Source organism: Chaetodon auriga, chromosome 10, assembly GCF_051107435.1.
Source record: "Chaetodon auriga isolate fChaAug3 chromosome 10, fChaAug3.hap1, whole genome shotgun sequence".
In the NCBI taxonomy this organism is placed as follows: domain Eukaryota; kingdom Metazoa; phylum Chordata; class Actinopteri; order Chaetodontiformes; family Chaetodontidae; genus Chaetodon; species Chaetodon auriga.
In genome coordinates this window covers 21,017,142-21,029,839 of record NC_135083.1, presented here as the reverse complement: position 1 = coordinate 21,029,839, position 12,698 = coordinate 21,017,142, and the positions used below count along the sequence as shown (strand labels likewise).

Below are 12,698 nucleotides of genomic sequence, written 5' to 3'. Positions count from 1 at the left end.
GTTGTTTAATATGGGTCACTGGCAATGAACTGTGACAGCTTTGAGTGGTCAATTGAGTGGAGGGGCCTTCACTTCATTAGCAGTGGATGCAGCAGTGGAGCTTGGGCTTTGTGTGTGAGTTTCAGAAGCCACATCCTCCACAAACATCAGGACTTGTTAAGGACTCGCTCTGTCTCCATTTTAAACCAGCAGAACCTTAGACCCTAATCCTTTATGCCTGAATCTGCAGTTGTAGCTGCTTATCGATTGTGAACCACAGACCGAGTTAAACATAACATTTTGTGACAGGGCTAATGCGCTGGCTAATGGCTTTCAACCGTCAGTGACATTATCGCAGGTATTGGGCTTCAGATGTCATCTGAAAACAAGGAGTCAGCTGACTCCAGAACAGATCAGAAAGAGAAATAATAAGAGCTGCAGCGCTGGCGGCTGGCCACCTGTATCTGTGTACTGTAGGCCAGCTCAGCAAGACACAGTTAAAGGGGAATACAGGAGGAGCCAATTCATATTCTGCTCAAGCCCCCTTACAGAGACAAGATAAATAAATAAAAGAGGTAAGACATTAGAATGGAATAAATAAAAGTGAAGGGCGAAGGGGGGTCCTAATTAGCTGTTGCTCTTTGATGTGCCCGCCATGCGTGCTGCCTATGAACCTTTCAATTAATACATCCCCAGCTAAGACGGCTGCATCAGCTATTCTCTCTGCATTGCCCATCCGTTCCTTTTTACTCAATCATGTTAGAAGCCAGAGTCTATTTAGCCAAGGGAGCTCCATTAAGAAGGCAGAATTCAGCGGCGGAGAGAAGAAAGGAAATGAATAGCGTAAAAATAATGTCCACGGACGACAGAGAGGAAAAAAAAAAAAAACATTGGGATTTGACAGGACAGAATTTTGACAATAGAAAAAGTGATGGAGAGGAAGCTATTGTCAAAGCTGTGTGGAAGGGTGTGTTTAAAAAAGCAGGGAGAGAAGAAGAGAAGAGGGGGATGAGCGTAAAGAGTAGAGAGGAGAAAACCGAGCTGCAGCCTGAAGATGTTTGGTCAACCAGATTATTCGTGTCAACATCAGTGGCTCCAGGAGCAGGCCGATATTATTATGATACCCCTGATATCACGACCTGTGTGAACGTCAGCTTGGACATCTATCACTTGAAAACAAATCCTCCCTCCTTGTGGCGTGTGTCGCGGCACAGATCGAAAATGACAATGGCCTCTGCCGACGGATGCGCCGTGGTGCGATTTGCATTTGTTTTCGCTCCATCTATCAGTCCCCAGCACGGCCTGCTCTTGACGGATGTGACAGCGTGTTTGTCCAAATAAAGTTCCGCGAGATAGAGAGGGATGGAGCATCACGCCCGGTGGGGAGAAAGGATGGGGTGTTTGGAGATGGCAAAAGAAGAAAAGAAGTTTTGTTGCCTCAACAGAAGGTCGCAAGCCCTGTGATGGATGGACCATGACGGAAAAATCCGCTGATCTCACTCCGATGAGCTCTTCTCCCACCCAGTCGCCCACTTTGCTGTTCTTTTTTTTCATGCCCTTTCATGTCTTTTGCCGCTTTCTTGATCTAATCCGTGCGACATGAGGAGCAGGGTGTGTCACTGTGTGATCCTGCGCTCATAATCTTGTTTATTAAGTGTCTATTCAATTAAAAAGAGCCTGGACCCCCGTAGGTGATGCACTGCTCTCAGTTGCCACTTTGTCAGTGTCGAGAAAAGGAGCTGAGGCCAGGCCTACCAGAGTGTGAAATTAAACAGGTGATAAATTTCCCTGTATGGCCAACAGTGGGAACACTGTCATTTTTCATTACTGTTAAACAAAAGACGGAAGAAAACAACTTCCATTTTTATGCTCTGTGCCCCCTCCCCCCTACAAGACTAATGACGATGATTTTTAAGTCAGGTCTACGTTAGCGAATGAATCACATGTTCACCTCTTCTCCAGGTTTATCTTAGATATGAAATATGGAGCCGGGGGTTGTGCACACCAGTGATGTAGAGCTCTGCTGCTGTCTACAATAGAGCGAGAAAATACAGTCTTTGGTCTTATATTTTGTGACAGGGAGCTGTATTACACAATATATACCCCTAATTTTGGCAAAACCTAACACCCATACATCTAGGCGGGGGAGTATATATCAAGATAAATCCTTTCTACAGTATGTAGCCAAAGATCCAACAGCCAGACAGATATTTCAATGGAAAAAAACAGCAACTTGGTTTTGATTGTTTTACAGTGACCCGACACTTCCTGTGGAGGGTCTGGGTCAGACTTGAGGGGGGACAGAGGCTTCAGAAAAAGGCTCATGGTCACCCCTGGGGTGAAATTTATCGATTGCAGATGATCCCATCTCCACGCCTATCTGTGAAAGCATTGGTGCTCCTTTTGTCGAGAGGTGCAATTTTGATGGTGAAGAGTGCAAAATGGAGAGAGACATGAGTGGGTGGGATGGCAGACAGCGATGGGGAGTGAAAAAAAAAAGAAGATCCTATTGTGTATGCCTGATGGTTCTCTCTGAATCAAAATGAGCAACTGATGTTCAGAGAAAGTACGAGAGAGAAAATCAAATAGAAAACAAAGCAACTAGGCAAAGCGATGCCCTTTGGGAGGTAAAGGAGAGCACTTTTGCCTGGTACCAGACAACCAACAGACAGGGGACAGAGAGCCTCGATGTATGTGTGTGTGGTGACAGTGAGTGCGCGTCGCAGGCATAGAGTTTCACATTTCTTCATGCTCCACATACAAAAAAGGTCACTCGTCTCAGTCAATGAAATGATGTTAAATCGACCACAAGACTCTTCGGCAGCACGATTCGCCTCACAGGCCCAGGGCCAATACGGTAGACAATGGTAGGAAGAAAAAAAGAAGGAAAAAAAAAGAAAAGAAAGAATCACCCCTGGCTAGCAATCAAAATGGAAGAGGATTCCTCTCATCTCTATTTGCCCTGTCCTCCATCTACCCCCTCTTTTCTTCTCTCCAGCCATCCCTCCTGCTGGCAGGTGTAATCTGCTCCCCTTCACACCTTGTCAGAGGATGACTATGTTCCCTGTGACGACCCAACGGCCCAGGGGGAACGGCATCGTCTGCATGACAACCAGAGGTTGGCATGCTGCTCCCTCCAGAGCTGTCCCCAAGACAGGCCGAGCGAGGGACTGTGATATCCTGCCTCGGTCTGTCAGCGCTGATCAAGATATGATTTGCACGGTGAATTAGATCTAATTTATTCAGAATGTGGAGGAACCACAGAGCTACAAGCGTAGAAATCAGGGATACTCACATTAAGTGCCTTCGGTCACACACTTAAAAGCATAATTGGATAGAAAAGCTTGATAAAACCTATACCATGAATTCTCTGATAAAAACAAATAAGACCCCGTCCCTGATAAAAGCCAAGTGATTATGGTAAATTCATGAATATGTTCACATGATATCTACAAGTCCGTTGAGTTTCTCTTTTTTACAGAGACATTGTTCTCATTCACTAATATACTTCAATCGTTTGTACTTTGCTATTCTTTCATCCGGTGATAAGCTAATATCAATGAAATGTAACGCTTCCTCCACATATTTTACATTAAAAGGCTGCTTGAAGGACAGGAAGTTGTACACCTCTTAAGCTGCTGGGCGGCTTTGCTTTGAGTTTTATTTCCAGTGGCTTAACGCCAACTGAAAGAACAGCAGAGTAGCTAAAATAAGTCATTTGTTTTAATTCAATGAGAGCGATGTCGCTCTTTTGTTGTGGTACGAACTGCAGATGGAGGGCAGGAATGGATTTTCTGCACTATAACACACACTTAAACATGTTTTGCGTTGTTTACGGTTGCTGAAATCGATCACACCAAGAAATCACGTTGAGTTTTTATCGACTACCAAAAGCAGCTTGTTAACCGTCTACGACTGACTGGGAGGACCCGGGTCGGATAATGGTGGAAATGGCGTAACATTAGCTGTTGTTTTAAATCTATGGTGATAGATTTAAAGTAATAGCTACAAGCAACATGGCTGACCCTTGTTAAATCAGCCCTAACGGTTTCACATCAGACAGGTGAATAAACAACAGACACTGTCTTGTTTCACAACGATGCACATCTTTAGTGGTGACCTTTGCGAGTGGCTAACCCTGCAAGCAACCGGTACGTAAATGTCAACGTCAACATTTGTTGCGAGGTTAATCCACAGGTCGATGAAAGCTATGCATCCGGGCAAAAATGAAATGAAAGTCATTCTGGAGCATCTTGGTACTGAGGTCGTGGACCCAACCACTAACTATAACTTTATATGCTTTCATTTGGTTTCTAGAGTAGAATGGCATCTGAATGAGCAGGTGGTTGGTTAAATCTACTGCCTCAGTACCAGGAAATCTTTCAGTTCAGTCATAACGTAAGGGTCACATCCACCATATATTCTGATTTTCTGTTTATACTTCTCTATCGTAATTTCGTCTAAACTAGCCCAGTAAGAACTTTCCTCCATCTCGTCCATTGCAGCTTTCACTTTCTGCCCCCATCTGAATTTAATGTCACATGACCGCAAACAACCTATTTACAGCTGAAGAAATCTGAGTTTAAGAGATGAACAGAGAAGACAGCCAAAGCCTGAGGATGCTGTTTGTGAAATGTACAGCTGACCTGAGCTCAGTCACCCAGAAGTTGTTTGTGTTCCTGTAACAGGTTTGTTGACGGACACGCAGTGTGACTTTCACTTCATCTTTTGCTATGTTAGCCTGTTGGCATGCTGCTGGTGGAACCATTATGAAAACCCACACATGACTGAATACTGTACCACAGGTCAGCTGATAAAGGTAATTACACCATTTCACTGGCCGATTGGTTAGCATAATTACACCATTTCAGAGTCCATTTCCTACCTTCATCACAGCTGCCGGGCTTGGCCACATCAATTCTCCTCTTCTGCATGCAGGAGGACATGCGGAGTTCACACTCGTTGTTGTAGGTGGTGCCATCGCTTCCACACACCGCGGAGAGGGCCTCGCCTGAGCACTGCGGGCACTCACACTTATTCTGGACACACCGCGCACCCCAGGCACAAACAGTGCCGCCACATGTTTCTGAATTACACACACAGCAGAGGGAGCAGTCAGAGCAGGATGGGTCAGTGCAAAGAAAAGGAAATATTCATGGAGCTGTTTTGATGGATTTCATTCACACCAGACCTTACAACGAATTCCAGCAATAGATATTTAAATGAGATTTCTAATTGCCATGCATGCCACTTCCTCCTGTAATACATCCCCCTCTTAAAACTGACATATGCATGTTCCCTCTGTGATTCCTCATGTGAGTATCCTGTAATTCCACTCCAGGTCTGTTAGAATATGAACTGCCTGCCTGCAGCTATATGAGGTTCCTGTTGGGCTCTACTTGTATTTTTATATCTATGTTTAAATCAGAGCTGGAGAAAAAGAACTTCTCTTCTTTCTCTGATCACCCAGGATTCATGGATATACCATATCATTTATATTTTTCATTTGATGTGGGGATTCAGAAACAGGAAGTACGGCGCACTGTACATATTAGAACTGCAGAAATGTATGCATTACTTACTGCACTCTCCCTGGCTGACCACTCGGAGGTCCATCTGTTCTGTGCAGGCCCGCACGTGCAGCTCACACTCACTGTTGTAGGTGGTGCCATCGCTGCCACACACGGGCTGGTGGGACTCCACACACTCCAATGCACAGACACACTGTCCGCTCTGAGCATCGCAGATTGCCCCATAAAAGCAGTTGGCACAAGATTCATCTAGATGGAGATAACGAAAAAAGGCTCAGTGTGTGTGTTTGTGTGTGTGTGCGTGTTTCAGGTATTCTTGCTTTGGTGGCAAGTCAGCTCTAAATAACCTGAATTTGGATACTATGAAGTCTCTTTTACACTTTTTTTAAACTTTTTGGTGTGTGGCAGACTAAAAGGGGATCAAATTTTCTGTATGTCATTAATCTGTAATCTGTGCTGTGCCTTTCCAACTGATCGCACTTACTGTTTGATGATCCTTGAAACCGCTCAAATGGACATAAAGTTGCAATAGAATCAGTTCTTGCCTGACTACACATCCTTAGCTGTGCATAGTTAATCTTTTTGCTTTGCAGGTTCAGTTAATTTTTATGTGCTTTTGTTGTCAAAACCAGCGCAAGACAATGTTATCGTGGCATAAAGACAGCTCTAACATTGGCGTTTCAAATGCAGTAAACATATATCCATGGTGTTTTAGCAATAGTATTGAACAGCCATAACACCATTAAATAGTAAAATTTACTTATCTTTTCTTTATCTCACTCTCGACAAGCTATGTTGCTGAGAGCTGCTGTAGTGCTTAACGATGCAGTGAAACAGACAGAAGGAGTGCAGAGATGCAAAGTTTCCATACCGACTGTAGAATGGGTGTAAAACTTTATTGGAGTCCACCTCAGGCAGATTCAATTGATTTGAAATACTTTCGAAAGGCTCACACTTGTCTATTAGAAGGTGTCACGGTTCACATGCATGTGAGAGCTAAAAACCAAGCCATGAAATTCAAAAAACTCTCCACAGATAGAATTCTACTGAGGCACAGATCTGAGAGGAAAAAAGAAAAAGAAAAAGAAGCTGAAGTGCTGGAAGTTCCCAGGAGCACGGTGGGCTCTATCACTGAAGAAATTTGGAACCACCCTAAACCACCCTTTCTAGACTTGAAACTAAATAACTGAACACAAAGAGCTTCAGAAATTCTCTGCAAAAATAGAGGAGGCTGCCAGACGGACAACCATCTCTACAGCGCTCCATCACCAGGACTTTATGAGAAAGTGGTCACAACTGAAGCTGCTCTTGAGAAAAGGCCACACGACAGCCTGGCTGCAGTGTGCCAGACAACATTTAAATAACTCCGAGAGCATGAAGGGAAGATTCTCTGGTCTGATGAGACAATCATTGAACTCTTTGGCCTGAGTTCCATTTGCTATATCTAGTGAAAGCCAGACACTCGCCATCACCATCCCTACGGGGAAGCATGGTGCCAGCACTTCTTTTCACATCTTTTGGGGATGCTTCCGAGCAGCCGGTACTGGAAAACTGAAAGAAATGAGTGAGAAAAGTCTCACTTTTCTCTATTTATCACTTTGTAAGGTTGTTCATATCTGCTTATTAATATGCTACTTTCCACCGCACATCAAGACTGAAACAGGCAGATGATATCTGTTTTTTCCCTCGAATAGAGAGCACTGAGATATCCAAAAGGCTTAGAGAGCCTTTGAGTCTCCTTATTAGTTGGAGGATTGACTTGGATCATCTCCTGAAGAATCACCTGCTTCTGGAAGCAAAGTTTTTCCTTGAAGAGACAGCAAGGCAGGATGAGACATGTTCACGGTACAGACTGATGTCACATCAGAGTAGGAAACGAATGAGGAGGCGAACTCGAGGCCTCGGAGACAGACAGGGCTAGCAGTAGATGTAGCTCTCCCCCTGACACCAATTACACCTGGAGGATTGCATTAGCACAGCTCGCTATCACATTCAATTAGGGGCAGGCTAATAACCGCCGCTGATTTAGCACTAATTGAGAGAGGCGAGGCTGGCTGCTAGAACCTTACACATTATTAATCTGTTTATTACTCTTTGAGAGTCTTTCATTTCCCTCATCTCTCCATCTTGTGCTGACATCCACTCCCTTCTTGGTTAAACAGCCTTCACTGTGCACTTGATGTAGCAATGCACAACACGTAACGCACTATATTGCCAGTAATATCAATTTTGTGATTAACAGTCGAATGACAAAATATACTTGAAGCCATTTGTAAAAGATTACATGTACAGAGCATGCAGGAGCAACACTGTTCCAGTTAAGGGAACTCTTAATGCTGCAGCATCTGATGATATTTCAGACAATAATGTGCTTCCAACGTTGTGGCAACGGTTTCTCTTTCAACACAACAATGCCAATGTGCGAGTTTGGTGTGGAGGTACTGTGCTGGCCCACACAGATCCACTCAACACTTTTGGGATTAATTAGAGTGCCAAATATGAGCCAGGCATCAGCATCAGTGGTGGATATCACTAATGCTCTTGTTTGCTGGATAGGAGCAAATCCCTGGAGCCAGGTTCCAAAATCTTGTGGATACTTCCAGAAGAGTGAAGGCTGTTACAGCTGCATATTAATGCATTTGAAACTAGGTGTCACAGACTGACATATACAGTAAGTGTGATGTTTGGGTACCCATTATCTTCTGGCCATGAGATTTAAGTCAATAATTTATGTCTCAGATTAAATAATAATCTATTGTCTCCTTTTTTGAAGTTTTGGCTGAAAAAGAGATCTGAAGAAGAGGCTTTGTAACAGCTTGGGTTTTCTGTGACAAACATAAAATATACAGTAAGTGCTGGTGAAATGGGGGTTGCTGTGATTGTTGCTCCTCTCTGGTTACAGCAGCTATAAATCAGGAAGTGGCGGTGGCGAGTGTTGTCCTTTATCAGGCCCTGTGTTGTGATAGGAGCCTCGCTTCTTTATCAGCTCCTGCCCCTCGCACCTGGCTCTCCACACTGCCTGATCCTCCAGACAACGTGCATTGCAAACACACAGAAGGAGGAGGGGGGGGGGGTTCAAAGCCAGGAGAAGAGAGAATTGTTGCCATTACAGGTAATGTCAGTCATCTCCATGTCTGTCACTGCTAATTTTGAGTTCCAGTGGAAAACAGTCTGTTTCCCTCTCTGAAGGCAGACAACTTCATCACCATATAAAGTTCAGACTTTCAGGGAAGAAGTCTGGCCGCTGAGGCATTACGACACATACTCATGACGTTAAGAAGGGAAAGCTAGTGCGCTAATATTAGACCCTGAGATCTTTCATCTCAGTCTAATACCTTTCATGTCCACCAATGCAAGAACCTCTCCAGCCGAGGAAAATATACAGTATAACACAGTGTGTCCGAGATCAAAGTGAGATATTTGAAGGCCTTCTCATGCCAGGTCTAATAAAATCTAACACCAACTGTATCCTAAAAAACAGCCTGAAGACTAAACTAAAAATTGTACATTGCAGCAAGACAACCCAGGCGACCATCTGAGTCAGGCCGATTGCAACTCAAAGTCTGCACCAAATGTGACCTGTCGCTGGTTTGTAAATGGCTGCCAGATTTGGATACGATTTAGGTGCGTGGAGACGGCCTGAAAGTCAGATAGACATAGCGGTACTTCGGCAAGCTTTGTGTCAGCGTTGGCATCCAGATCAGTGGAGTTGGCATGATATTTCATCTCAATCCTGGCATGAGCCGGGCAACAAGGCGTGTTTAAGTTAGGCTGTTGTTTGGCCAAACATTTTGGTGCATGAGAAACCTAAATATTTCTAAACCATCTCAAATGAAATACAAGATTAAGACATGTTTAAGACATATTTAAGACATTTTGGGGTTTTGAATATACATTGATCTAATTTAAAAATGTTTCAAAATGCAAGGAGGACTGTGTCACATAGCAGCTTTCATTCGCCTAGGCTGTAGGTCCCTGCTTGATGTATTTGGGTAATGTATATGAGAGGATAACACAAAGATGCTGTATGTTAATGTGGAGTCTCCTTCTATTAGATCAACCTTCCCTGTACTTCTGTATTAGTATCAAACCAAACTTCTTTTTTTCCTTTTCCGAGGACCTGCTCATATTTAGTCAAGGTCCCCTTGAAATCCCCTGGGCCTAAAGTTGGGAACTACTGAACTACAGCCTCTCTTTTTGTGCTTGGTGGCAGTGTTTGTGGTTTTGGAAGCGAGAGTGAAAAATAGGGGCAGGTTGGTATAAAAAGTGGCCTTGAAAGCATGAAGGATTGAGTCATTGAGGAGAAAAAAAAACCCAAAGACCCTCCAGCTTTACGCCGCTTTGTTGATATCCTCACTGGGAAAAAAAACCCAAACTGCGGCTGGGGGGTCTAGGCAGAGAATTACCTCAGGATTAAGCAGAAGGAAGTAGGCTGGTTTGTGTTTTGAAGGCTTGTGAACATGCCTGGGTGATAACAACTCCCCTGTCGATCCCTGCTCGGCCAGTACACTATTAACTCTGGCCCCCCCCGCTTCTCTGCTCCTCCTCATCTTTTTTTCACCTTCATCTCCTTCTCTTCCTGCATTTATTACTTTCCCCTCCCTCTTTCTCTGCCCTCTTTTCACTGTCTCTCTCTCTGACCACTCTCATGCTGCTGGTGTGACCTATATTTTTTACTCAACTGTGTATATCATTTCAAACACCTGTGGGAGAAAAAAGGGGAATTTGCTATTTCCTTTTCTCAAATGATTCGGGCGCCTCTGCTCTCATCTGTTTGGATTAAGCCGTATGAATGACCCTTTTTCCGAGGCTACTGATATCCAGCTGCGGGGTCTATTAACTGAGCACACTTCTGCCAGCCCACCTGACAAGGTCGCCCGCCACTCAAACGCAGGAGGAGGAAAAATCTCAGAATAATAACAAATGTCACTCATATTGCTATCGGGTTGCACCTGAGCCATATAGATAACCACCATTTTTCCAGCCCAGAGGGGAGGAAATGAAATTATGGCAGGGCCTATGAGAGCCTGTAGTAAGCCACACACAGTAAAGCACGCGTGCACAGTTATTTTTTCTGCTGTGGCACCTCTCTCACCTCTTTAACTATTGCTGCCCTCACTTGCCTCTCTTAAGCTCCTACTTTCGAGGCTGGAAGCCATAAATCTGACAGGTACACATTATAGTGCATTTGGATGGAAATAACAAAACAGAGCCAGTAAACAAAAACAACACTTTTTTTTATGGCTACTTTGGAAATTGCACATATGAAAACATCAAACTCAACTGACTGTTACAGAATGAATAAATGGAAATGCAGGATATAACTTATGTTTCGATGTCAAAACCACCAAAGCAATAAAACTAGACATAAAACGCCAATTACCAGAGCAGAATATAAACAAACATATAGTAAGATTCATTACTTTTTGGCTCTTCTGCCATGTAAGGGTAAGAGTTATTTAGCAACCTGAGTATAATGGAAGACTCTCATTTCATTCACCACTTTCTTCCATTGCTTATGTCTTCAGCTGTTAAGTCCAATACTTCCAGCAGTACCTGAAGGCAGCATATGTTCTCCTCCTCTCTCTCCCTTTCTGCTCCATAAACATGTATAGTATATTAGTGGTGGGAATAGCCTGTGATAATTAGTTGAGATAATAGCTTAAGTCAGTCAGTTGTTATGGAGCTGAATAAAGCCCAGTAAAGCTGTGCAAACAGCCCAGAAATAACCCACATTATCATCGCCATCATTCCTCGGCTGGCTCGCGCCTGGCAAGCCAATGCCTCAGCATTTTTATGGCACCATTGCGCTGACGCAGGCCTGTTCCTCTGGGAGCCAAGAACCATCCATAGTGCTGGATTACAGACAGGGCCCTCCACTCCGCCAGCTCGCTCTGCCTCTCGCTTTTTAAAATAAAGACTATTCATTACTGCCGAGGGACCGCGAGCCGACAGACCTGCCGCCTACCTGCGGTGCGCCGCACAAAATTGAGTCAACCCGCCTGCCCACCGACCAAACACAGCTCTCGCTCCATTTCCTGTTGGCATACATCCTTATGTGCTGGATTTCAATTTAGAGAGCGCTGGGAGGGGAAGATGACAGATGCAATGCATGGGCAGGCAGTGAGGGAGCGTAGGACCTCTCCAACAACTAACCCTGTCATCCACTCAGCACAGAAAGAAACTCAAACCTCTTCTCTTTTTACAAAACGATTAGGCTAGCTCGCACAAACAAACTGGACCCATAAACTGTTTGCACATTTCAGGACAAAACGGTAGAGTACAATTTCATACAAGCAAAGTGAGACTAATTCAGTTCTATTGATCATCCAGCTAACTGCTCAGCTCATCCACAAATGCAGCACCTCAGAGGCCAACTCATTTTCACTGTTATGGTCTTTGAATATGCAGAAAAAAAAAAATCTATTGTCATAAAAATGAGGTTACTAAGAGAGTCAGGCCAAGGGGCTAATAAATGCTGTACTTTTGCCCAGCGTGTGTGAAAAGCGAATGGTTTGATCGTAGACAATGAAGAATACTCAATCGCCAATTAAGAGTCCATGGGAAAATTGGCCTTCCAAGATGGCATTAAGCCATCAAGAGTATTCACTAAGTGGGCTTACCAAGCTGTAAAAATCTGCCCGTATGGCTGTGTGCCTGCATAGTGGATCTGAAGATATTTTTACCACTTGAAACTCTGCTCGCGCTGGTGTGCTAATGACTAGCCGATGCTCCGACACTGCAAGACAAAGCCAAGTGACTCGTGCAGCCAATTACAGACAAGTATGCTCCGCATCCTCTTTCATCCAAGTAAAGTGCATCTTCAGTTAAAGGTCAAAACAGGCAAATTGGTGTTGGTGCAGAAGAGCTGAAGAAGAGCAGGAGGGACGAGATGAGGAAGAATGGATCGGGAATTTCCTTGAGACGTGAAGATGCACTAAGTATTGTTTTGAGTTAAAATGGGAAGCCCTGGGGGGTTACTTTAAATGCAGCTCCATATGTGTGAATTGTTAAGGTCTGTGCATTCTAATTTTGCCTCTGGGTAATGTAGCACTGTTAATTAATTTGATCTTAATGAGAGTCCACAGGGACAGCTCTTTCCCTACCTGTGAGCTATGATTCACACCATTTCACAGTGACTTCATGACTGTATGGTGCAGTGTGACTGTGATAATGCATAATGCATAA

The 12,698-nt window shown here is 44.1% G+C and overlaps 1 protein-coding gene across 9 annotated transcripts in view; it reads right to left on the bottom strand.

Moving 5' to 3' along the window:
- Window positions 1-12,698, bottom strand: part of agrn (agrin) — a 240,729-nt gene that overhangs the window by 55,097 nt on the left and 172,934 nt on the right. For all 9 annotated transcript variants that reach the window (XM_076740489.1, XM_076740490.1, XM_076740491.1 and 6 more), the window contains 2 exons: window positions 5,562-5,759; window positions 4,865-5,065 (listed from right to left, as the gene is read on the bottom strand). In XM_076740489.1, the coding sequence (XP_076596604.1) occupies window positions 4,865-5,065; window positions 5,562-5,759 (399 nt within the window). The remainder of the gene's footprint in view (window positions 1-4,864; window positions 5,066-5,561; window positions 5,760-12,698) is intronic.